General features: G+C 47.2%; 1 protein-coding gene across 4 annotated transcripts in view; it reads left to right on the top strand.

Annotated features, from left to right (window-relative positions):
* The window catches only part of FRMD1 (FERM domain containing 1), a 44,149-nt gene extending 27,520 nt beyond the window's left edge, over positions 1 to 16,629 (top strand). For 3 of the 4 annotated variants that reach the window (XM_065057673.1, XM_065057674.1, XM_021296045.2), the window contains 10 exons: positions 563 to 639; positions 2,281 to 2,467; positions 4,984 to 5,139; positions 7,456 to 7,521; positions 7,730 to 7,798; positions 7,985 to 8,159; positions 9,832 to 10,167; positions 10,308 to 10,436; positions 11,175 to 11,254; positions 13,263 to 16,629. In XM_065057673.1, coding sequence (XP_064913745.1) covers positions 563 to 639; positions 2,281 to 2,467; positions 4,984 to 5,139; positions 7,456 to 7,521; positions 7,730 to 7,798; positions 7,985 to 8,159; positions 9,832 to 10,167; positions 10,308 to 10,436; positions 11,175 to 11,254; positions 13,263 to 13,550 — 1,563 coding nt within the window. In that variant the 3' untranslated portion in view covers positions 13,551 to 16,629. The remainder of the gene's footprint in view (positions 1 to 562; positions 640 to 2,280; positions 2,468 to 4,983; positions 5,140 to 7,455; positions 7,522 to 7,729; positions 7,799 to 7,984; positions 8,160 to 9,831; positions 10,168 to 10,307; positions 10,437 to 11,174; positions 11,255 to 13,262) is intronic. The other variant, XM_065057675.1, reaches the window with a different exon arrangement.
* The last annotated feature ends 7,726 nt before the right edge of the window (positions 16,630 to 24,355 follow it).

Genomic DNA, 24,355 nt, shown 5'->3' with positions numbered 1-24,355 from the left:
ATCAGGCTGGTGCACCTCAGCCTGAGGCAGTAAATGCTGAACGCAGCAGCGTGTGTGTCCCCACTCAGTGATGTGGTGAGGCACAGGCATGGCTGGTTACTCCCAGGTGTGCCTTGGCAACATGCCGCAGCCGTGCCGGCGTGGCACACTGCCCTACTGCCGCGGTGCTCTGCCTGCTGCCGGGAGGGAGCCTGTGCGCAGCTCGCCAGGTGCAGCTCCCTGCATTCAGCACTCACACCTCTGCGGTGCTGCCAGGTGCTGAGCCAGGCAACTCCGGGCCAGGCCGCGCGTCCCCAGGCTGCACTGGGACCTGCTCATCCCCACTGTCCAAAATCTTTCACCCTCCCCTGGATGTTTTGCCTTTCAGACGGTGTAAATGTTTTGTGGTGCCTCACTGTTGGGAGCCTCCAAGACAGTCACATCCCCCCATAAAACTTGCCAAGAGCAGAAAAAGAAAAGCAGTATGGGAGAGCGAGCTTGGGAGAAGAGAACATTACCAGACGGAGTAACAGGAATTTTGGATGCTGAATGTTATTTAACATGTCTTCTGTCTCTGCTCTAGGGAACAGAGAAATTCAGCCCTCCTTTTGTTGCATTCTTTAGAGTACAATACTATGTAGAAAATGGAAGAGTTATAAGGTAAGTTCCCTTCTGTGGTAGTTAACTGTGTTTTGAATTATTCACTGTGTTCTTAAAAGGCAAGAAAAAATCATGTTTCTTTGTTAAGCTCATATCTGTGAGCTCACAAAAATAAGCTTGAAAAATCCACTTTTTTTTTTTAAGACCTTCACAGACTTTCTCACCCAGCCATGAATGTTTTCTTCCTGAATCATACTCCTTATGCCTAGGAAGATTATGGCTGCTTTTTTGTCTGTGTTTAGAGAGCAGGTTGAATGATGATAGTATCAAAATATGTTTGACACTCTTTTGGTTGTATCTTTTGTTTGTGTGAAAAACATCAGATGAATATAGGAAAAATAGCTATTTATACTCCAGAATATTTGCTAGTAATTTTGTTTCTGTTTTTTTTGTATCTGAGCAGTCCCATATGCAGTCTGCTTCTGGAAATGAACTTCTGTAAATGGACAAAAGAAATGACTTCATAAGTTAGTGAGTTTTGCCTTTGAGTGTAGTCCGGTCACATGGAATATGGCCTGCACTCAAAACACCACCACCCTCACCCACAGTACAGAACAAAGGATGAGGCAGTTAAAAATGAACAACTGACTGAGTTAATTTACATCAGCACTTCTGGCGTGGCTGTGACCCCAGGGCAAGCCAAGAGCTGGGATCATTTGAGTGGGTTAAAATCTTTACCAAATTTTTGGCATTTGTTCTCATCTTGAACAAAGTTTTGTGGTTTTTTGTTTTTCTCTATGCATAGCCTTTCATTTTGGATACAGAGGAGTCTTTCTACTGGAGTCTGTTTGGCTGCTAAGTGTTTTTTATTTAGTTTTGCTTTTAGGTACAAAGGAAGATTGCATATCATTCTACCACCCCCTGATGTACATATCCTCTAGCATCCCAAGCAACTTTCTTTTGCACTGGTAATTTAATTTTAGGTTTGTGGAGCCATGCAGAGGTAGTTACATGGCCCCTTCAAATTATATACACACTCACGCTTTTATGAGCAGACTGTCATGTCCAGCTCTTCATCCATATGTACATGTCAGCAGCCTGCTTCCCATGAGCTCTGACAGCGGGAGGTGTATGGGCTATCATTGCTTATTCCTTATCAGACTGTTCCTCTTTGGCAGCTTGAGGAAGACAAAAACAAGCCCAAGGCTCCCACATCTTTTGATCTACCTAGCAGGGCATTAGCTGTTGAAAAGTACCTTGAGCCCAAGGCAAGGTGAAATGAAAAAGCAGTCCCAGGTTTAGAGGGGAAAGGAGGACAGGTGTGCGAGAAACAGAACTGGGAGTCAAGGGAGTTGACTCTCCTGACTGCTAGAGGCTTTCTAGAGAAACAGAAATGCTTGATGTCATACCTGTTTTGGAAACTGGCTACATGGTTTTTCTTTCATCTGCTTTCTGCCCTAACTTCTTAGATCCTATGCTTCTCAAGATAGAAGCTACCATTTCCCATGTTTCTACAACCCTTAATGTGAGAAAACCTTGATCTTGGCTTGGTTATGCACATAACTGTATTGGGGGGTATTGGCACATGTCAGGGATGTTGAAGTTTAATCCCTCCTCTCACAAGGAAGGTGTGTTTGAGGGGCCTTATCTGGACTGACCTTTCTTGTCTTCTTCTAGTAAACTTGCCTTTGTGTCTTGCAGTGATAAGGTGGCACGGCAGCTCTACTACTGCCATCTCAAAGAGCAAGTACTTATGTCTCGGTGCAACCACAAAGAAGAAATCTACTTCTTGCTAGCTGCCTACAGCTTACAGGCAGACTTGGGCAACTACAGGGAGAAGGTCCATGCTGGCAAATATTTTGAACCTCAGGCTTACTTTCCGCAATGGGTAAGTTTGGGGGGGGATCTTTCTCTCAACAGATTGCACATGCAGCAGGAGCTAGGTCGAAGTGGTACTTAACTGCAGCCGTGCAACTTCCCCAACTCCGCTGCAGTGATTAGGCAGAGTGGCAGAGCATCACCCTGAATTTCCATCAGGAGATATCTCCTCTCTTTCCACTGGATGTAGGTACCCATTACTCATCAGTGAGGTGGGTGGTTTGTGCCCTTCCTTGGTGAGGGAATGCGTTGGTGTCAAATGAATAATTCTGACAGTATGGCTGTCTTTGGTTAATTTTCTATGACTTATAGGGTTGTATGTTTGCAGTGGTACATCAGCAAGATCTGCACAACCTAAGCTCTACAGAAAACCTTAGGGCCATGAGGCCAAGTCCATTGCCCTTTGTTCCTGTCTCTGTAATGCTTACCTCTGGGATGGATAGACCCAAACCCTAAGGGATAGTACTGCTGTGGAGCACCTCTGGTGCTTGCTTTGTCATTAATCTCTGGCTCATCTAAAGTAAGAGAAAAGGGAAGGGCCTGGCAATAGGTTTGCGTGTTTGTTTATAAGCATGTGCACGTAGACTTGTGCCCTTCAAGACTTACAAACAGCATAGAAAGCCAAGAGTTCTGTTGTCAAATGAAGACAAATTAGCTAAGACTCTGTTAGAACTGGTTATTTGCAGAGAGTTCTTCTCTGGTGGTAAAATGTTAACAAAACTGTTGATAACACTTTAATATCCATAAAAATAGAAAGGGAAGCTAGCTTTGTTGCAGATGTGTCACTGTAATGTCTTCTGGAGTAGGATACTCCCTGGGACCTGGACAGACCCTCCTCTGCACCCTGATTTAGTTCTGGAGATGCCTTCTCCTCTGTGACAGTGGATTTTAGCCCAGCTCACACCTTGGGATAGCTGTTGAAAAGTCGAGATGCCTCTGGTAGCTGGCTGCGTGTCCCTAGTCAGGTCATGTCTCCCATGAAGGGTGGCACTGTCCCCTGCTTTGGGCAGAAGGTTCAGAGCACTGACAGGGGTTCTGTTGGGGAGGCAAGGCTGGTAGAGTCTCCTTTACACACAACTCCCAGCCTGCTTTGCTGGGCAGAAATGTGCCTTTCTCCCAAACAACAGGCCTTCGTCCCGTGCTGTTCCTGGCTATGGGGCATCTGGAGGTGGCTGACAGAGGGCTGGGAAAGGTGGGTCTCATGCGTGCTGTTTCTGGGGCAATAAAACGTCTTATCACCGACTATTGCTCATCTGGCAAACATTGCAAAGGCCAAGGCAAAGCCTGGCTCACCTGCGCTGAGCCACAACCCCAAGCAAGTATGTGGGTGATGCATGACATCATTACAAAGAGGGAAATCTGGCAGGCATGGGGACGCTTCTCTCCCCACTCCCAGGCTTCTGTGGGGAGATACTGAGCAATCTCCTCCTCCAACACGATCTCTTCCTCCAACAACACGTGCCTGATATCATTTGGCCAAGCGCTGCCCCAGGCCTCGTGGTAGCGAGGAGAGGTGGTGCTGCCCTGGGGCGAACAACCCAGCTTTGAACTGTGAAGCTGGCGTGTCTCTTTTTGCTGATGTTGCATGGCTGATGGCATCACTGTTGTTCTCCACTGAGCCCAGCCTTCCTCGTGGGAGGGCAATTAATCTGGCAAGGCTTGCAGAGAAGGGCAGAGGTGTTACCAAGCAGAGTAAATGAGGGGCTTCATTTAAAATGGAAGTGGGAAATGGGTGGTGGGGGGGTCTGGTTGTTTTGAGCCACGGCAGGTTGTTCTTGGCAGGATGGTCTCAGGCACCTGCTGGGATATAGTTTAAGTGTCCCCGTGGTGGGGGATTTTGTGAGGTGAATTCAACCAACACTCCTCTGATCTGTCACTACTGCTCCCAGCCTGGAATGGGCCAGTCTGGCATGGGAGGGGGCCGGGCTGCCCTGTAGCCTTGTGCAGAGAGGACATGTGGGCAAGCGGGGGAACTGAGCACTCGCAGGGCAAGAGCAATAGGCCCAGTTTGGGCTTTTCAACTGCTTAGCAAAGCCATGTGCCTGCCAGCCACTCCTGACAGATACAAAATACCAAGATAGTGTTATCCACCCCTTTGAGGATGGGAATGCTAAATAAGCCTAAAGTGTAGTTTCTGGTCTTAAAAGGACCACCTGGGATTTCTGCACTGTTCGGAGATGTTGCTGTTGATTGTGTTGGCATGCAGAGCAGTATTTGTTATCTGCCCATAAGCATTTATGGATGCCAAGAGTTAAGAAAACTAATTCCAGTACTTAAAAATAAAAGAGCACAACCTCTATAGTCCTGGTCTGTTATGATTTTGGAGGATCCCTTTAAAGACATCGGAATCATCTGTGTTGCTTTAAATGCTTATCCTCCAGGGAGGTAGAGGTGAGTGTGGACTAACATCCTGAGGGACCATATGAACCTCCTCCACCTCCACTCTCTGCTTTGCTGTTGATCATCGCTGCCTCCCGTGGGGATTGCTGAAGAGTTGCTGATCTGTTTGTTTTCCTTGTGGTTTAGATAATTGCAAAGAGGGGGAGCGACTACATCTTGAAACACGCCCCAGAGATGCACCGAGAACAGCAAGGGCTGAGCGCTAAGGAAGCGGTGCTAAAGTTCATTAAGGAGTCCTGCCTGCTGGAAGATGTGCCTGTCCACTTCTACAGGCTGCAGAAGGTTGGGCAAAGAACTACTTATTTTGAACTTCTCCCATCATTTAATTGGATGCACCATTGCATTTTTCACTTTCTGTTTACTTGAGGGACGGTTACCTCTGATTCAGAGAGGCCAAACAAGTCTAAAATACTCAGCAAATGAGGCCTGTCCTCACAAAAAAATCTGTTGCCAATATGTAGGTATAGCTGGAATCTAGTTTTGTCCCTTGGCCAAGAAACTGGCCACAGGAATGGCAAAACTTAATTTTTGTCCCTGCCTGTCAGTAGACTTGCACCAGGGAGATCACTGAGAAGCCTTTTCCTTGTTTTTTCTTTTTATTTTTTTTTCTTTTTTTTTTTTTGTTATAGTCCATTGAAATGGTGACAAGAGGTCGGCCAGCTTTCCTGCAAATGCAATCTAATAACTGAAGGTGACACTGAGTCATCCTGAGTTTCTTACCCCTCTACCTTCAACCTTGCAGAGTGGTTGGTGTTTTTTTTCAGCTGTGTGTTAGTTTTTTGATTCTTGGATTGTTGTTTGTCCCTGTGTCTTAGACTCCTTACCCAAGTCTGCTTAAACAGAATGTGCTTTGTTTTCACATGCTAAGAGAGTTTAGGTCTAGAAATAGGACTACAGAGAAGATTTCTGTTTCACTTAGGTGGGTGAAACCTCCTCATGCAATTAGGAATGCCTTGAACCCTTTTTTCCAAATGCAGATACTCCACTTTGTCAGCCTCATAATTAAACTTCTTGGTTGGTTGTACTCAGTAGGAATTATGCCTGGCAGGTGTCAGTGTCCTTTGACCAGCTCTAGTTCCTGGAGAAACATGCATTTTATGGAGGAAATAAGTTCCAGTTTGGTCTGTAGTCCAGGGTTAGTTCCAGTTCCTCACAAACCATAGGTGCTCCCTCAACTTCTCCTCTGTCCTCTCTCTTTTGATTCTAATGCTGTTAATGATGCAGTCATAAGAGGGTTGTTTACACTTGAATGCCATACGAAATCCAGCTGGCAGGACATGATACAATTTATATCCAAAAGCACTGGGGCTGTGAAGTTGGTTGCTCTTAATATCCAAATTCCTGTCTGACTTGAACTTATATTTTCTGCATTACTAACTCCTTCATGTGTTGTTTGATCCACAATGTGCTCGTCATCCTGCTGTGTGACAGAGTTGTCTCATCTCATGATGAGATACTCTCCTCCTGGGTGACACCTGGGTCACAAAGCTCCTGATCGAGCACTTGGGGTGTCACGTGGAGATGTCAGTGCACTGGCTGCCCTGAGACTTCAAAAGCAGTCACTTTTGCCTTACACCTTCCTCATGGCTGCTATGGAGGTTGGGAACTCCAAAAAACCACAGCACTGCACTCTGTATCTCTACTTCAGACCAACAGTGATTTATAAAGCTCTTTGCTCTTAGAAGACAGAAAGCATTTCTTGGTGACTTTAAACTGGAGACATAGATGGTACCAGAGGCACAGGGTGGAGTAATGTTATGGCATAAGGCTTACATCCTGACAAGCCAGATGAGGAGAGAAAGTTTTCATATAAAGTTTTAGCTCTGTGAGCCCATAAATTTTTACCCAAAAATTCTTCTGCTTCTCCTCCTCCAAAAAAAATGTGTTCCCCTCCGTAACTGTGCCATGCCAGGAAAGACTGAAAGAACTAGTTTGTGATATTCTTTGGTCTTCAAGCAAAGGAATCTCATTAGAGACTGCGTATGTCATACCAAAATATAGCATGAGGAAAAACAAGGCAGTATTCCAATCCAGATGCAAACATTTGAAACAACCAGCTCCCAACGCTGAGATCAAAAAGTTAGAAGGAAAGTCACTTTAAATATGGGCATTGATCAGCTCCCTCCCAGCCAACGGACACCTAAGATTCAGCAAATCCCTGGAGGGGGAACAGCAGTGCCATGGTAAAGAGAAGGGGACAGGCATCCTTTCTGTTTTGGGCTGTCACCTGGAGAGTGAGAGTGGTGCATGTTCATGGGGACAGCAGAGATGGTGTGTGGCAATATGAGAGGTACAGGGTACCTCTGAGAGCAATAATTGTCCATGCCCTCAATTCACTAAAGCTACAGGACTTCCTGTCCCAGACAGCCGAGGCATTTGCTGGTGAAATGCTTGAGATGCCTGGCATGAGGGGATTTTAGGTGTAGATATTTCAGGGGTCAACAAGGCAAGGTGCACTTTACAAACACAATAAAAACCAAATGAGCTGATGGCATCTGCCTGATGAGCAGTCCTACTACCTCTCCTGCAGTAGGTGCCAGAACAAGAGTGTGGCCTTTGTAGATTAACCTTTGACTCGGGGCTCTTCTGTTCTTTTAGGATAAGAAGGAGGATCGCCCGACGGTTATCCTGGGCCTGACCCTGAGAGGAATGCACATCTATCAGGTAACAGACCATCCTGAAAGCCTTCTGGTGTAGCATTAACTCTGGCCAGCTCCCCTGTCCTCCCCCCCACCACAGCTTCTCTGCCTCCCCTGTGAGCACCAGGCTCCACATATCTCAGATTCTTGGTTGTTTGCAAATTCTTTGCACATCGCTGACTCCACCCTGTACCTGCCAGTCCCTGTGTCACTCCGAGTTTGATGTGTTGCAGGAGGTGAATCACGTTCGCCAGCTCCTCTATGACTTTCCCTGGTCGCACATCGGGAAGCTGGCGTTTCTGGTGAGTATTATGGAAGGGAGGCCGTTTGGCAGCTGTCAGCTTGAGAGCTGGCAAAGCTGTTGGCCTGCCTGCGCTGCCACGTCAAGTCCTGTCACTCGTATGCACAAGACCGCAGCTTTCTCTGGTAGCTTTGTGGCTGAAAACATGCTCCTGCTCATTTTGCTGGCATCTCTTCTCTCTACACAGGGGAAAAAATTTGAGATCCAACCAGATGGTTTGCCCTCTGCGCGGAAACTGGTTTACTACACGGGTTGCCCCTTCAGGTCGCGGCACTTGCTGCAGCTCCTCAGCAACAGCCACCGGCTCTTTCTGAATATCCAGCCAGTGTTGAAGCAAATCCAAAAACTGGAGGAGGCTGAAGGTATGTGATAGAGGAGCAGGTGACATTGGTAAGGGGAAGAGTGCAGCATGTTAGGCTCAGCTGGTGCTTCACGGTGCCTGCTTTATGTCTAATTAATGGTGTTTCTGCCTTATCAGGAAGCCAGTGAGAAAAATAGAGGTGTTAGATACATTTCAAGTCCATTACTGGGAAGCGTTTGTGGCTCCTACATTGCTAGACTGTGATCAGAAAGCACGTGTGAGAGCAGTAAAGGGGGAATATCTTCCTTTGAGTACAGAGATCCTCGCTGTCTGTGCTCCCAGTCTGTGCACATTTGACAGATGCTGCTGAGTGGAAGTAATTTTGAATAAAAAGCTTTCCGTTGGCGTAAGATCTTGTATTCAAGCAGCAGTACAAGTTGTAAACCCGTGTCTTAATCTTTTAGTGCCCCTTACTAAAGACAGCACACAATTTGGTCTGTAGTGTCAGACAGTTAACAGCTAGGAGTTGTGGGTGCCTGGGGCAGCCTGAGAGCAGATCAGGACTCCCAGAATTCACTTTTTCTGGTGGGGTCCCCTCTCCATAGGAACGGTGATTGAACTCTGACAGTCCCTGATATCCTTCCAGGCAGACTTCAGTCATTTCATCAGCTCTCAGCTTGCCTTCTTCCATTTTCCAGCTCTGTAGCCTGGGTCTCCTACAGTTTCTCAGCCTACCTCTCTCCCTGGTGACTGTTTTTAATGCATTGTGCGTGGTCTTTAAGAGAATTGTGTCCCTTTCCCTCTAGCCTTCTCCGGAAGGCTTTTTTCCCTTTGTTCCTGACTGCTGTTCCCTGCATTCTCCATTCACGCTTCTTCTGTCTTCTCTGGGGTTTGCAAGCCTTGCATCTTTACTTTCAAGGTCAGCCAAAGTCATACAGCAGTAGCTGGTCATCTTGTCTGAGACACAGGCTGACTCTTTCCAGGGAGAAGTCAGGAAGAAACTTGTTTCTGCTTACTGCCTATCCCAGCCTACTCTAAGGAGCTTACATCCATCACTGAACTGGTGATTGCCGTTTGTGTGGAATTTGTACAGGGCAAGGTAGCCCTTGGTCTCAACAAGCTTGGTTATTTTTGTCTTTCCCTTGAGAGGGGTTATAGGAGTAGCCTTGAGCTTTGTGGGCACAACCAGTGGCACTCGCTAATTAAGTGTATGTGGGCAGAAGGCCCTGGGTTATTTTGTGTCTACTAGTGTCTCGTGGATTTCTGACCATGCTCTGCACACCTCTCTTTAGGTAACAGATATGAGCCACAGGAGAAATAATTAGTAAATCATTAGTAAATGTCAGCCATGAGGATCCTGTTCTTAGCTCTCTCCATATGTTGGTGACTGTTTTAAAGACTGAGCACTTAAGTTAGCTAAGTAATTCTCTTTTTTGACCTTTCCATCATTCTGGAAGCTACTGTTTTCTGTATCATAACTGCCTCTACCTGCCTGTTCTAATTCAGGAGATGCCGGATTTATTGCAAGTAAGACTAATTCTTTTACAACCAGCTAGGAATCCCAGGATCTGTTGAGCAAAGTACAAAATTGTCCTTGTATTTGCTCAGTACCTGCAGCAGTTGTTTCTTAATTGTCAGGTTGGGCCAGTCTCAGAACTTACTGATTATTGTTGCTACTCTTCCTTTGGTCTTGCTTACAGTTCCCACTGGTTTCTCTCATCTTTCTTCCTCAGAGAAGAAGCGCTACCGGGAGTCCTACATCAGTGACACGCTAGACATGGACCTGGACCCGTGCGATAAGAACTCCCGTGGCAGCGGGAGCAGTGGGGGCAGCCGTCGGAACAACCGTCTCTCGCGACAGTCCACGGGGAGCCACGGCAGCTCGCACACATCGGGCATCGAGGCTGACTCCAGGCACCGGGTGTCGGTGGAAATGTCAGTGGATGAGCCCTTCAGCATCGACCGGGTGCACAGGAAAGAGAAATCCTGCAGCTCAACCATCAGCTACGGTAGCTCTGGCATTGACAGCGGCAGCAAAGGACGGCCTGAAGACGACTCTCAGGATGATGGTAAAGAATTTGGAGATGCGGAGCAACTTGTAAGCCTGCTCTTGCCTCCTTCTGCAGGAGAATGGGGAGTAAGAGAATGTGAAGCAGCTTGGAGCAGAAGCATAATGCTAACCCTTCTCCTGCCGCTCTCTTCCTCCTAGAGCTTGAGCTGGCAGTAGATGAGCCAGAGGAGGTGCCTGTAGATGAGCCTGTAGAGGGAGACCAGTTAGAGGAGGCCACTGTGGGAGAATCTGTTGAATCTCTTCCTCTAGATGCTGCTAGCTGCCAAGGTGAGATGGCTTTCTGCTACTGCTTGGTGCTTTTATTTAGGCTCTAACAAGAGGAAGATACGTTTGGCAAGGCAGGCATGATCTGAGGGATCTCAGAAAGCTGTATCTGCTTCCAAACAGCTGCCAGTGCTACTCAGTGCCCTACTGCAACAGGATTTGAAGTCAGTTCCTCTAGAGTTAAAGGTCAGCACCCTGTATTGTACAGTGCTGCTCTCCTGTGTGCTCCTCAAGGTCTCCCTTCTCCAAATGTACTGAGTTCATACTCAGTTAATCACAAAAAGATAACTGTCGCAAACCTTCTGTAGTGGAGGAATTTACTTTAAAACCATGTACACAACAAAACAGCCACAGGGTTCAAACACAGGTTAATGAGCTAGTCGCAGGAATTAGTAGGTGAAATTTTGTGGCTTTTGATACAGGGAAATGCTATAGATGATGGGGTCATACAGGAGCTGCCTGGCCTTACAACATACAGTCTTTGTAGCAAAGCAAGACTGGTGAATAAGGGGCAAGCTGGGAAAAAGTTGTTTTCTTGTCAGTTTTTAAACATTGATCCTTAGGGGCAAAGAGGAGTACTTGTGAGAAAAAACTCCCAGAGCATTGAGGGTGCTTACTGATGTATACTCACATTTATAGGATAGCCCTGCTTGAATGCAGCCTGTGAGAAAAACTTCCCTTTTCCTTAGCCTACAAAGCCTCAAACCTGCACGCTTTTCAATTCTTCCTTCTCCTTTGCAGCTGTAAATCAGGAATCACTGTCTGTGGTGCAAGTCACGCTAATAAAAATGAGAGGTCGAAGTGTGGAATCCCTTCATCAGGTAAGGCAGGGTGCTCAGCAGGGGGGTCTGTGTGTGGGCATTGAAACAAGGTCTCGTGTAATGGAGACAGCTGTAAATCAAGTGAACTTGATTGGTGTGGATGTGATCGATTTAAATGGTGTAACCAAAACCAGCTGTTGGCCAGCTACTGCTGTCAGGGCAGGGTTAGGGTCCAGACTAGTATGGAGAGTTTTGGAGCAACCAGTGTGGAAGTCTTACAAGCCAGCTGCTGTGTGTCTTAGGCTTTCAGATGGGAAATGGGAAATAAGCCACTTGCAAATTTCCAGTGGAATATAGAGCCAAGGCCATCCATGCAGCTTGGATGTCCATTGAAAACTTCATCATCTTCCTGTTCCTGAAGACAGAAGGAACTCATATTGGAGCAAAACCAGATGCTCAAGCTCTGATTACTCATTTGTGTGATTATACTATGTGTGTGCTGAAGTCTTTGTTGTCAAAGTTTTCTTTTCATCAAACCCTTGAGAAAAGGCAACTATATATGGTAAAATATCATAAGTTGTGCTTAGAACAAAAAGCTTATTAAAATGCCTTTTTAAGGCCAAACAATATTTCTTTTCAAAGTATAGCTGTAGCCGCTAGGATAGAAATGTGTAGGTTTGGGGTTTGTTTTGTTTTGTTTGTTTGTTTTTTAAAAGCCTCTACCGCTTCTTTTCTCTCTGAATCCAAATTAGCCTTATCTGCTAAAAGAATTTTAAAAATCTATTTATCATTTTCCCCTTTACTCCAGAACTTTTCTGAACAAAGACTTCAATCACTTCTTAAGATTTTTTTTTCCTTTTTTCATGCTTCTTCCTGTCAAAAATGATAAGAAATTTTCACTTATCAGCAAAATAGTCTGTCAAGTGCTATAGGAGATTTAAATAAAATCTTGCTTATTTTTTTCCAAAGCTCAAGACTGTGCCATACAAAGCATAATTAACTTATTCCTGCATTTGAGTGGAAAGACTTAAGGCAGAGAGTGAGCTTAAAGTAATGTTTTTACATTAATGCTTTTACCAACACATTCTTATGCTATTAATTGATCGGGAGGCATCTAAGCAATTGTAACTGTACCTGGCTGCCACTTCTATTTATCAAATATTCCTTACAAGGCCAGGTAACTGAACACTGCAGGACCATGTTTGTTTGACATTGACTGGGCCGTACAGCGTGTGCCTTTTTTTGAGAGTGTAGCTGAGCCAGCGCAGGGTTTCCTTAGGGGAGATTTTTAATTCCCATCCTGTGGAGGTGAGAAAGTGATATTGGGAGGAAGTTTTCTGTGTTACCAACAGAAGTATCTTGGTTTAAAAGTGACGTTCCTGCAATCCACCTTAATATTAGCATTTAAAAGCTGGTTATGAAAAGACAGAGCAAGAACAAACAGATGGGGAAGTTGAAAATGTTTCAAATGGTAATTCCTCCACATAGGCCAGGTTGCCACAGCTTTTGTAGCAAGATGCTGCCTCTGGGAATTAACTGCTGGTTTGTTGCTTCTGTTTTCCTCATTGCTGAACAGTGTTATGTAGATGAAACTGTATGTTGCACTTGGTGAATTTGGACACTGTCACCCATTAGTTTTCATGGTTGCCTTCTGAACCTTTCCACACATGAGACTTTCATTAACTCAGTGTGTTCAAGCATTTGGGGTAATTTTTTGTTACGTGCTCTTTATCCATTTGATGATGACTGCATGGATCTGCCAAGAAGTGTGATGTCATTCACATGTCAATACCTGTCAAGTGTTTTTTCTGTTGTACTGGACACTGAGGACACAGTGCAGACAGAGCAGGATCTGGCTCAGCATGGCAGGGGCAGCTTAATGCACTTGTAATTCCTTAATGGTTCACAGATTCTTCATTAAGCCAACATCCTTCAGAAGGCTGGTGGGGCTGTTTTGAAGGAACGGAAGAACAATTTTGGAAAACTTGTAGCATGCATAGCCAGCATCCTTAGGCTTTGTCTGAGCTCATCGCTTTTATTCATCATGTGTGTCTTACTGAACTGGCAGGTTGGATCACCCAAAAGCAGGAGCTGCACGGACCAGCACAGCCAGAGTTTGGATGACATCCGCCTGTACAAGCACCGGCACCCGCCACTAAGTGCCACACTGTCTTCAGACACATCCCACAGCTACACATTTGGTTGCAGCCTGGAGGATAAGCTGTCTATCTACGGCTGCGTTTATTCCACTGCGGACTGCAAAACCAAGTCTGCCCTTTATGGGAAGCGATCCATGAACTGCCTCTCCTTGGATCTTTTGGGAGAGGACCAGCTCCCAGAGGAGTTTGTGGTGTAATGAGATTGGAGCTCTTCCATACCAGGAAACAGGTCATAATGGAAATATATACCTCATTAACACATGTGATGTCACTCTGGTTCTTGCAGGAGATTGTGAGCAGCTTTGTTATTCAGCTCCGTAATCAGTAAATGGCATCAGTTCTGCAGACCTGACTACAGGGCAAATCGACTGGAGTTTAGCACTTAACGCTGGCATTTGAAGTGTCTGTCTGAGCAGAACATTGAAGTGGCCTGCACTATTAGCAGTGACATAACCAACATAAAAACCAAAAACAGTAGACCAAAACTGGCACTGAGCTAGTAAAGCAAATACTGCCTAAATGGATCTATCAGAAAGAAATTGAAAGTCTACATGAGTTTATCTTCCCGCCTGTCTCCTGTGGTCCATTTGTGTTAATGCTAGTATACAGATAGTGTGGTTGTCTTGAGCTTGTGCTGCTGCAACACTGCCAACAGCTGTCAGGCCAGGGAATTCTCTGAGCACATTTGGAGGGCTGCGTGTGGAAGTGTCTGGCCTGTTTCTGATGTAAAGAATGCAAGTTGCCTGTTTGTTTCACTGGGAGCAAGACCTGCTTTACCAGGAGTTTCTCTTTTTTTGTTGGTTTTGTTTTGTTGTAAGCATCCAGCCAAATACAATGTCTGTTGTTCTTCTTTTTTTTCCTTTTTTTTTTTTTTCTTTAATGCAACAAATGGAACTGTCTCTCATCTGTCTACTACTGCCATAAGGCAGATGGGTAAATAAATGCCTCTATCTTGGGGAGATGCGGGAAGGGATAAAACAAATGACTTAGCTGCTTCTGAGAGTACAGCAGACAACTTAAGAGCGTTAATTGTCTGGTTCTTGAAGACAGGACTGTGACTGGAGAATTTGTCCAGGCATGATCACCCCTTACTTTGAGTCATACTTCTATGTTGTTCTTTTCTTTGTTTTTAATAAATCTGTTCCCTAGAAATTTTTCCTCTGCTTAGGAGGCAAGTATGGACTGGAGAAAGTCACTTTGGAAGGACATAGTGACTGTGTCCAACTTAGTCATGGATAGGTCATGTAGGTGTGAGCATGTGGTGCTGCAGGGCTGGAGATGGTGGAAGCACAGAGTGTTTGTGTGCCAAACCAAGGGTACTTGTTTGGTGATTTTGAGTGGTGGAGGTGGCTGTGCTGGCTCTTCCTAGGAAAATAATAACTATTCTGTTTGATTCAAGCATTTGATGTGGAAAACATTCCACTACCTTGTTACATCCAAATAAATTTAAGTTTGATTTCCTTATTTATCTTCCCCCAGTACCTCCTCCCCTCACCAATTCCCAGCATTTGGGAAGCTTTTACTTACAGGTGTGTATAACCTGCGCCCAGCTTTTTATAACCTTGCAGGTAAAAGCTAATCATTTCTTGGCAAACTCTAGAAGCAGACGGATGCTATTCTGCTGGTTGAGGAAGTGTGTGTTGTGCTGTGTCGATCACCCAAAAGCTGAAGATAGCCAAATTCGGGAAAGGAAAGAAGCCAAACCATGACGAGGAGGGTTTGAGCTGTTGGTTTGACAGTGGGCTTGCAGGCTTAGTAGCTATCTGGTAAACTGTGTTCCCGTAAGCTGTTAAAATAGCAAATCTGTGGAGTCTGTCATCTCGCTGTTTCAGTGCAAGTGAGTGTGGTGTAGAGATAGGGCGTGCAGGTGCATCTGCATTTACTGAACTGGCATCAGTAGCTGTATGTCCTCTGAGGTGAATCCAGCACCAAAGCCTAGCTGTGTGTTTGACGAACGAATGATGGGCTCAAACTCAACGTAGCCATGACTTAATTGACCATGCCCTCTTTGATCACACTGTTCTTTCTTTTTGTAATGAACAATTAGGAGCTATGTGTTCACTGTAGCCTGCTCTCCTTTCTTCCAAGTGAAGCCAAAATGCCTTTACAGAGTCCTTGACGTATGTTTACTGCATCCAAAATAAAGTCTGCTAAATGGATCTAAATGGGTAAAGAACATCTGGCTGCTCCAGTCAAGCCTCCCGCTCTTGGTCTTTCCCTGTTACGTGGGGCCTGTTTGGCCACAAGCTGTGGGAGACTGGCATGACCAAGGTCTGGGAGGCCAGAGGCTGTGCTGCAAAGAGCAGCCTTGTTCTTGCAGCCACCATGGAGCTGTAGGGATGGCTCTTACTGCAGTAATGCCCATCTGTCCAGGGAAAAGGTGAGGGAGGCATCTGGAATGGTGGCCCCACTAAAGTGTTGCTCTCCCATCCATGCAGATATACAGTTACCCATTCTGGCAATGGTTGTTAACAGGGAAAAAGCTCAAAGTTAAGTGGGTATAGTTTGGAAAAGTGTCATAAAACACACACGTGCACCACATGCTCACATCCATGCGCTCTTGTCTCAAAGACAATCACGTTCATTCGTGCTTCAGCCTAACAACCTTACTAAAGTGTATATTGCCACCAAGCAGCTTGGTATTTTCTTTTTGCAGCTACCAAGCATCCAGTGGATTTGGTGAAATGCTGTAATCCTGCTGTCTCCAGTTAAAAAATACACCGATGCTTGAAAACAGTGTAATTGGGTCTTGCGTGAGCATCCACTGCCTTGTATACACAAGGAGGTTTCTTGTATTTATTCACGGCTGGTGGGATAGGTAAACTCTCCTGGTCTGACTGTCCTCTTGGTCTATGCAGCTCCCTCCAGTACTGTGAGTTACATGTGCACATCAAGGGGAGACTGGACATTTTTGTGTGTAGACTGAGAATGAATATCTTACAAGCACTGTGAATACCTATTATGCAAGTTTTTGTATTCATATGAAAAAAAAAACCTCTTCCTGCTAGTAATAGATTTATTTTTTTGTTTGGATTTAGAAGGTCTTTTGTTATTTTTAGTTTTGACTAGTTTGGTAGAGGGTAATGTGTAAGCATTTATCAGCTGATGTTAGAACCTAGTTGCCAATATTTGTACATATTTGTAAAATATTCATGGTATAATCACTCTATTTTAATGGTAAAAGTTTCTCCTTTCCATGAAAGGAATTTCATGTTTAAAATGAGATATAAATAACTATATGTACACCTGCAATAAAGTATGGATAGAAAAATATAATTGTTTATCTGTATAATTTTCATTCCTCCAAGAGGAGCATGTCAGTGACATCTTCCATTCCAGACAGGTAGGTTGTAGAAAGTAATTTGCTGCCATACTCTAATCCATATGAGTAGTGACTGGAACAGCTCCTTTTCTTCCCTGCCACTCTGAGGAGCACGATGCCAAAGGGGCCTCTGTCAGATATTGCGGACCCAGTTGAGCAGGTTGGAGTCAGTGGGAACACTAATGGGAGCTGAATCTAACTGAAAAGACAAGTTAAGCTGCTTGTGGCGGCTAGTCCAGAAAACTGAGCATGCGAACTCCCAAGGGTGTAGAGAGATCCTGTCAGCATCTTCCCAGGGGCCAGGAGGATGGGCGCACCAGCCCATGTGTTACCAAGTGCTGCTGAAGAGCTCTCTGCCCTAAGTCGCCTAGCCTGCTGGCCTGGTGTCTGGCATGGATAGAGGAAAGTTCTGGGTTTTTTTGAGGACATAAATCTACAAAGAGGTGCCATAGTATAACTACTCACATCTCTTCTCAAAGAAGCTTGCTGACTGAGGTTCCCTTGCATATGTATTTTTTCCCCCCCTCTTCTCTGGATACATTATGCACTACTAAACTAGTGTTAATTTTATTTTTTTAATGTACTTTGATATTGTAGCATTGCCTCTATTCTTACGACTTCCCCTCCTGTACTTCATAATTCTGTCTACTACCTGTTGTGTTTTGAGTATATAAATTTTCAAGGGCTTTGACGACTCATCCAGCTCTGGTTTGGTGATGCTGGAAGGAAGAGGTTTGGTTACACATGGAGCTTTCTGTACAAGTAAAATTAGATATTAGGCAAGTATTAAGTTACCTAACTGTGAAGGGCTTTGTCCTTTCTCTTTGTTTTGTTGCTTGGCAAGTAATAGCACCTTCTTGCCTGCTAGGGTGGATTGCTGCTGACCAGAATATGCACAATGAATCTGTCTCTGAAGATGGGACTTCGTGGTACCAGCAAACCCTGTGTGGGCTCAGTAAAGTGATGGTGTGGGATGGGGGAGAAGTTGCTGCACCAGATCTGTGTTGAGGCATGCCAACTGCAGGAGCTACTTGGAGGTAAGGACTGAAGGAGTGTGCTGCTGCTGATGGGGAAGGGGGTGTTTTAAACCGCCACAGGTATTTTGGGTGAAATGAGAGCAGTTTCTCAATGGAGCTCTTGGCAGTGAGGTCTCAGACACTGAAGGCTGACACAGTTTTCTAAGAGCCTGAACACTTCTCATGAGTAGCAAGCGATAGGATAAGAGGAAATGGCCTCAAGTTGCTCTAGGAGAGGTTCAGATTGGATATCAGGAAAAATTTCTCCACAGAAAGGGGTTGTGAAGCAGAATAGGCTGCCCAGGGAAGTGGTGAAGTCACTGTCCCTGGAGGTGTTTAAAAGGCATATAGATGAGGTTCTTAGGGATATGGTTTAGTGATAGAGCTAGGTTATGGTTGGTCTCGATGACCCCAGTCTCCTGTGCCCCTACAGGTGCCTTCACCGGTACCTCAGAGCCCTCGCTATGAAGCCTGCCCCAGCTGTGGGCGTCTTCCCAGGGGGATGATGCCCAAGGCCGTCCCCGGCCGTCATGCCGCTCCTGGAGGCCCAGCAGCTCGGAGGGAGAAGGGCGAGAACACACCTGTCTCCTCGCCGCTGCTGCCGGGCCCTCGGCGGCAGCGCGGCGAGCCGAGGCACGGAAAGGTGCCCGGGTGCGGCTGGCAGTGGCCGAGCGGGTCCTGGCCCCAGCCCTGCCCACCTCGCCGGCTGCTGCTCTCGCCCTTACGCCCGGCACCGCTCCTCTCCCCGCTGTTAACCGCGGGCCCCCCGCCCGCAGGCCACCCGCGCCCCTTTCCCACAGGGGGCTTAGTGGCCCCTGTGGGGCGGGAGCCGGAGGCAGACGCGCGGGACGACACGTTGCTCCCCGCCCGCCGCTTGCGGGGCCGGGCCCGGGCCGGGCCGGGGGGCCGCAGTGCCGGGCCAGGGCGCGGGGCGGCGCCCGAGGAGCGCGGCGGCTGCTGCCCCACGGCCGGTACTCCAGCCTCCGGGCGGGCCGCGGCCGAGTGCTGGCAGCCGGGTGCCCCTCGCTGCCTCCTCTCGCCGCCGGTACCCGCTGCACTGAGCGGCCTCACGCAGAGCTGCCGGAGAACCCGAGTGGTGCCGGGGCCGCGTCCCCCGGGGCAGCGGAAACACCTTGGGTAGCTTCTGTCGGCACACCGCCGGAGACCGAGCCGCCCGCTGTCCCCGGGCACGGACAAGCGGCCGGCTGGGGAACGGGAGCAGCCCGGGCGGTCCACGCTGGCCAAATCCTCCGAGCAGGCGGTAGTCGAGCGAGTGGAGCCCGAAGCGGTCAGTGGGTCAGTGGGCCGCCGCGGGCCCACCAAGTCCTGCGCAAAAAGTGCTTTAAGTGTTCCCAGGGCCCCGGGGCAGCATCGCTCCGGCCTGAGGGCAGCGTGTCTGGTTTCCGCATGGAGGGTGTGAACCCGAACGACACTGGGGACTAAGCTGCTGTGCCTTAGCTTCTGGGAGTCCTTGACACAGGGTGCTCTAGGTGTGAAATGTTGACATCAGCTCAAAAAAAAAAAAAAAAAAAAGTTAACAAGTCAGTTTATGTAAGGAAACTTAACTTAATTCGCTATACCTCTGCCATGGGAAGTCCCAGAGGCAAGAAGGTCTGTAATGTGGGAAGCTGTAGTTGAGGCAGCATGGCTCCGTGCCTGTAGTTTGCTTTGGTATTGTGCACGGGGCACTGATGGAGACAGGATGGGTGTAGACGAGCCTTGGGTACCACTCAGTGAAAGCAGTTTTCCTTTCATTGACGAGCTGCCCCCCCTTGGGACAAGCAGCCTTTCCACAGAACCTCTGCAGGTGTCAGAGCAGCATCACTGAGTATTTCTGCAACCACGCCCAGGAAATCACACATACTGAACTTTGAATTCCATCCTGAATTTTTAATGACATTAGCACATTTGCAATCACTTGCCTGTTGCTGCTTCTCACAGGCCAGCTCCACCTTCATGACTCAACAACGTTTTATAAAGTAAACCCACTCAAATTAGTTCTCACCCCTCCTTTACTGGCATGTGTTTGGGGACGCACTCCAGCCCATGGCCATGCTGCAGTTTTGCAATGCCGGTCAGCCAGGTACTGGCTGAATCTGTCATTTTGAACCCTGAACTTGGCCCTGGAAGGAGGAGAGTGTATTTAGTAGAGATGTGAATAGCAAGCCTTGAGTTGGAAGTCTGTTGTTCTACCACAGAGATGTAATGAGCAAAAGTCATATTTATCCTTCCTGGTAGACTGCAGGGGCAACTGAATATAGGCTATTGAAGAGCATAGCTGTGGTATTTTGAAATTCTGCTTTATTTTTATTCCTGGAAATATTAGCCTCACATTTTCATTTTAAATCTCATAAATATATTTATACCAATCTTTATTTTTCTTTCTTCAATCACTACTGTTCCCAATACACAATGAGATAATTGGATATGACATGTGCTAGAGGACTTACGTCTTAACCCACCGCATGGAAAATACCACTGAACACTTTAGCGACAGCAGGGCATTCAGTATAGGGAAAATTAGTTTGCATTAGCCGCAGAAACTACTCAGCCTCCTTGCTATGACTGACTGACAAATAGTCCGAGTTGTCTGATAACTGTGGCAACAGTGACCGATTCCCACAGCTGCGTTCCTCACCCTTTTAGAAAAGGAAGCTTTGAATGTGGCTCACTGTCTAACGGAGAGGGTTCAGACTGGAAGGGTTGCCTCGAGGCACCTCCTCCCTGCTCTTCTGCTGGCTGCAGTCTTTGGGGTTATCCTCCCCTACAAACCGTCTCAGGCCCGAGTGCATTGAAAACAGCTCTGGCTATTGGGATGAAGATCCCCGAGCAAAAATACACACTGTAGGAAGCCAGGTACTTTTCTCTCCTCAATGTGTAACTTCGGGGGATGAGAACGAGGAGGCTTTTTACCCTCTTCTGAGGCATCTGCCCTTACCCACCACTGCAAATGAAGACTGTGGTGCAGTTTGTTGTTGTTCCTGGCAGTGGTATTGAAATCTTTCTTGTCTGGTTTGTGGGCTGCATTCCTATATTTAGGGTTAAGTGGCTCTCTGTATGTATGGAGAGAGCCCGGGAAGCCAGCCTGGCTTTTGTCTGTAGCGTCTTCTGACCTGGCTCCTGAGGTCTCTGTGTTTGCAGGACCAGCAACATGGGCAATGCCCCCATCCTCTCCTCTGGCACATGTGGCTCTTACTGGGATCAGGGAGGGTTTCTGCCTATGTGATCTTTCTGTGGCTAATGGAGAGCTTCTACCTATGGTCCTTCTAGTCAGACATGAGCAGAGGGCTCCCATAATCCCTCTGTTAAAGTGCTGGTGGATTACAAGATGTGTTTTTGGGAGCTCCCATTCTTGGTATGGTCAAGAAGGACATGCCAGTCATGATAGTGGGTGCATTAAGGCAGGTGAGGCACCTGGGGCCAGGTGGACAGTATTAGTGCTGTTAGATTTGATCTCATTTCTTGCAGGTGTTGCAGTATACTACGATTTCTTTTAAAGCCCCAGCTCCCCAAGTCACACCTTTGCATAAGGCTCACAGCTTGTAATAATAAAAACAATGAACTCTTCCCAGCCTACCTGGCTGAAAGGTAAATTTGGCAATAGGACTGCTCAAAGGGCCCATGCCAGAAGGGCAATAAAGAGAGCCCCAATACACGTGTGGTTTTCAACCTCTAGATCTAAGCTCATGCCTAGGAAATGCCTTGAGGCTGGGAGAATGGACATGGGGCCTACTTTTGGAGCGACTCTACTCCGACCAGTCCCAGCCCAGCCTGGCTGCCAGCACTGGCATTCAGCTGGCCACATCCTGCAGCAGGGGATGAGCAGCAGGATTTGCTGTGGGTACAATTTTGTTTAACATTTGGACTGCAAATAATAGAGAGGCAACAAACCGTTACTTTCCAATCTGCTTCCACACAAACCACTTTGAGATCCAAAGCAGAACTACTGCTGAAGAATACAGGGCTAGCATGGGACAGCTTTACAGCCATGATGCTGTTTTTATCCTGTTTTCAGAATAAACAGAGGAAGGTACGAGCTGTTGAAGGACATTGTATCGGCTGAGCTTTCAGACAACCCAACACCTTTAAGGTGCTGCTGCCACCACCCTTGTCCTGCTTTGTTGATGCTGTCCTGCAGACTCAGAGCTGCTGCTCTAACTCCAGGCAGGTTCCCACAAGGCTTCAGGTACAATTTCTCTTCATGCTAGGGGTGCATGGATAAAAAATAAAACTCCACATTGCACAGTGACAGCAGGGTATCCTGGTTTTGTTAAAAACAAGTTTCTCTTTTAGTGAATTTGCCTGTCAGCTAAAGCCTTCGAATTAGCTGCATTTTCCTGAAAGCCAGATACATGTTTTGGTAGACAGAGCAATGGAATATGAGGTCATTGATAAGGATGGATGTACATCCCGCGAGAGGGGCAATGAGAAACAGGTGACCAAAAAATGACCAATTAAGTGTTCCATCCCATTCACGTGAATACTTCATATAAAAGTGGGAGATCACAAGGATCTCACCCCTTTCCCTTTTGCTTGTGGTCGACATTAGGAGAGGACCTTGCTTGTCGTCCCTGCAAACTGAGGCCTAGTGACAGACTGAATCCAGCTCTGGTTGGCTTTAGAGTCCAGTCCAGGACTTCGGGTGCCAGCCCTACATCTGCTGGAGCAGTTGCTGGGACTTTCAAGGTTGGTTTTGTATATTTTGTCTTATTTTCTCTATTTTTATTGGTAGTATTAGTAAAACATTTTTAGTTTTTCCAACTCTCTTTTCTCTGTCCTTCTTTCCCTCCCAATCGCCTGTCCTCAGTGGGAAGAGGGGTGCTAAGGGGGGAAGTGAGGAGAGAGGTGGTTAACAATACATCTGCCACGGTTTTATTGTCACCCTGCAATGAAAACCATGACACAGGGAGAGCTGTTTCTGCAGTGACATCCTAGGGATGGAGGAGCATGAGGTGGTTTCTGGTGTCCCTAAGCAGCTCTTCTCTCCACATGGGCAGGGGCTAGAAAGGGTTCCCAGTGGCTCGGTTGTTTACCTTGCTGCAGCTGGTAACAGGTCCAGGTGGAGGATGCTACAGAGGAGGGCAATCAAGGCACAGGAAATAATCAGCTCTCTTCTGAGGAGAAGAGCCAGAGACAGGAGAAGGTTTCTGCAGACCCTCTGGGAGAATCTACCAGCAGGTTCCAGTGTTGTGGTCCTGTGGATGAGCTACCCAGGAGAGAAGTAAGGAGAGTCCTTCTGGGGTAGAGGGGTAGGTCTTGCTTGCCTCTCAGTCTCACCCAAATGTTTTTAACTGTAAGAATCATAAGCAGTTGCTGAGATGGGGCCTGGAAGCCATTTCTTCCTTCACCCTTTCTGGTATGTGATAGTGGTGAAGCTGCTGACAATTTCCTGGGATATGATGGTGTAAGGAATAACCAGCAAGGACTGCAGGCAGTAATGCCATGGCCGAGGGCAGCAGTAACTTGGTAGAACCTTGATAAGAGTCTCCTGTGGGTGTTGGGCAGAGCTACATTACCAGGCAAGGGCTTATTTTACTTCTGACTGTCCTTTTTTTAATCTCTTTTCTGTGGCTCTCACCTTGCATGGAGCCTGGGGCTCTCCCAGGAGAGCAGCTCTGCAGTCCTGATCTCTCGGGCTGCAGAGGACCTTGACTTCACATGTGTTAATTTTCCAGCAGTGTCCTCTCCCAAGGCACATGTGCTGCAGCTGCTGGTTCCAACCTCCCAGGAGCAGCTGCGTCTGGCTGTGCACCCCAGATGCCTGGCAGCCTGAGCAGCCAGGTGAACATGGCAGCTCAGGACGTGGCAGTGGGAGACCTGCAGGGACTGAGCTGGTGGCAGTACCACTTGACATGAGTGGGTGGGAGACATCAAGGGTTCTTCTCCAGGGCAGGTGCCTAAATTGAAACTCTGGCCAGGATCTAGCAAAACCTCAGCCCTGAGAGTGGGACTGAATCTGCCTGGTGCAAACTGCCAACAAAATCTGTACTCCCAGGGTGTTTTCAGGGCTTCAGTGAGTTAATGTTGTAGGAGTTGGTGTCAGAGCGTCTCCAGTATCTTGTGCCTGCCATAACTTTATCAGAGCTCTCTCAGGACTCTGTGCCCTTTTTTCTTCTTCCTTTTCCACTCCTTGTGGTGGTTACATGGTATCCAAAGTTCAGTGGCCTTCTTGGAGGTTAGATACTTTTCTTTCTTGGGTCTTGTGGCTTCCTATCATCACACCACCCTCTGACAGTGGCATCCTGGCTGACCCAGAGCAGAGCTGGCTGCAGGCATCTTGGATGTGTGCCATCCGTGTCTGGTTGTGTCCTTGGCAGCCCTGTCAGGGCATGACTGAGGGTGAAGGACCCTCCCTGGCTCTCACAGAGCATTTGACAGTTACCTTATACTGTGCTGGTATCCTGAGAGCTTGGCTGGGCTCTCCTAAAAGGTGTCCTGACTGAAGGCAGTTTGGTGTTGTCTTATACAGCATCAGGCTTGCCCATGAGTGGGCAGAGGTGTCCCCAGTGGCATGTCCTTTTCCTCAGACTTGGTTTGGTCTGTTCTGCATTGCATGGCTCCCTTCAGGAGAGATGCAGTGGGAGCAGACCCATGAGCAAGCATGGGTGCTCCTCTCTGACAAGAGGATGTGAATGCAGAAGCACAAGGGTGGAGAAGGCAGCTG

Source organism: Columba livia, chromosome 3, assembly GCF_036013475.1.
Source record: "Columba livia isolate bColLiv1 breed racing homer chromosome 3, bColLiv1.pat.W.v2, whole genome shotgun sequence".
Classification (NCBI taxonomy): Eukaryota; Metazoa; Chordata; class Aves; order Columbiformes; family Columbidae; genus Columba; species Columba livia.
The sequence above is the reverse complement of the archived record's forward strand: the minus strand, read 5'-3'. Positions and strand labels throughout refer to the sequence as shown.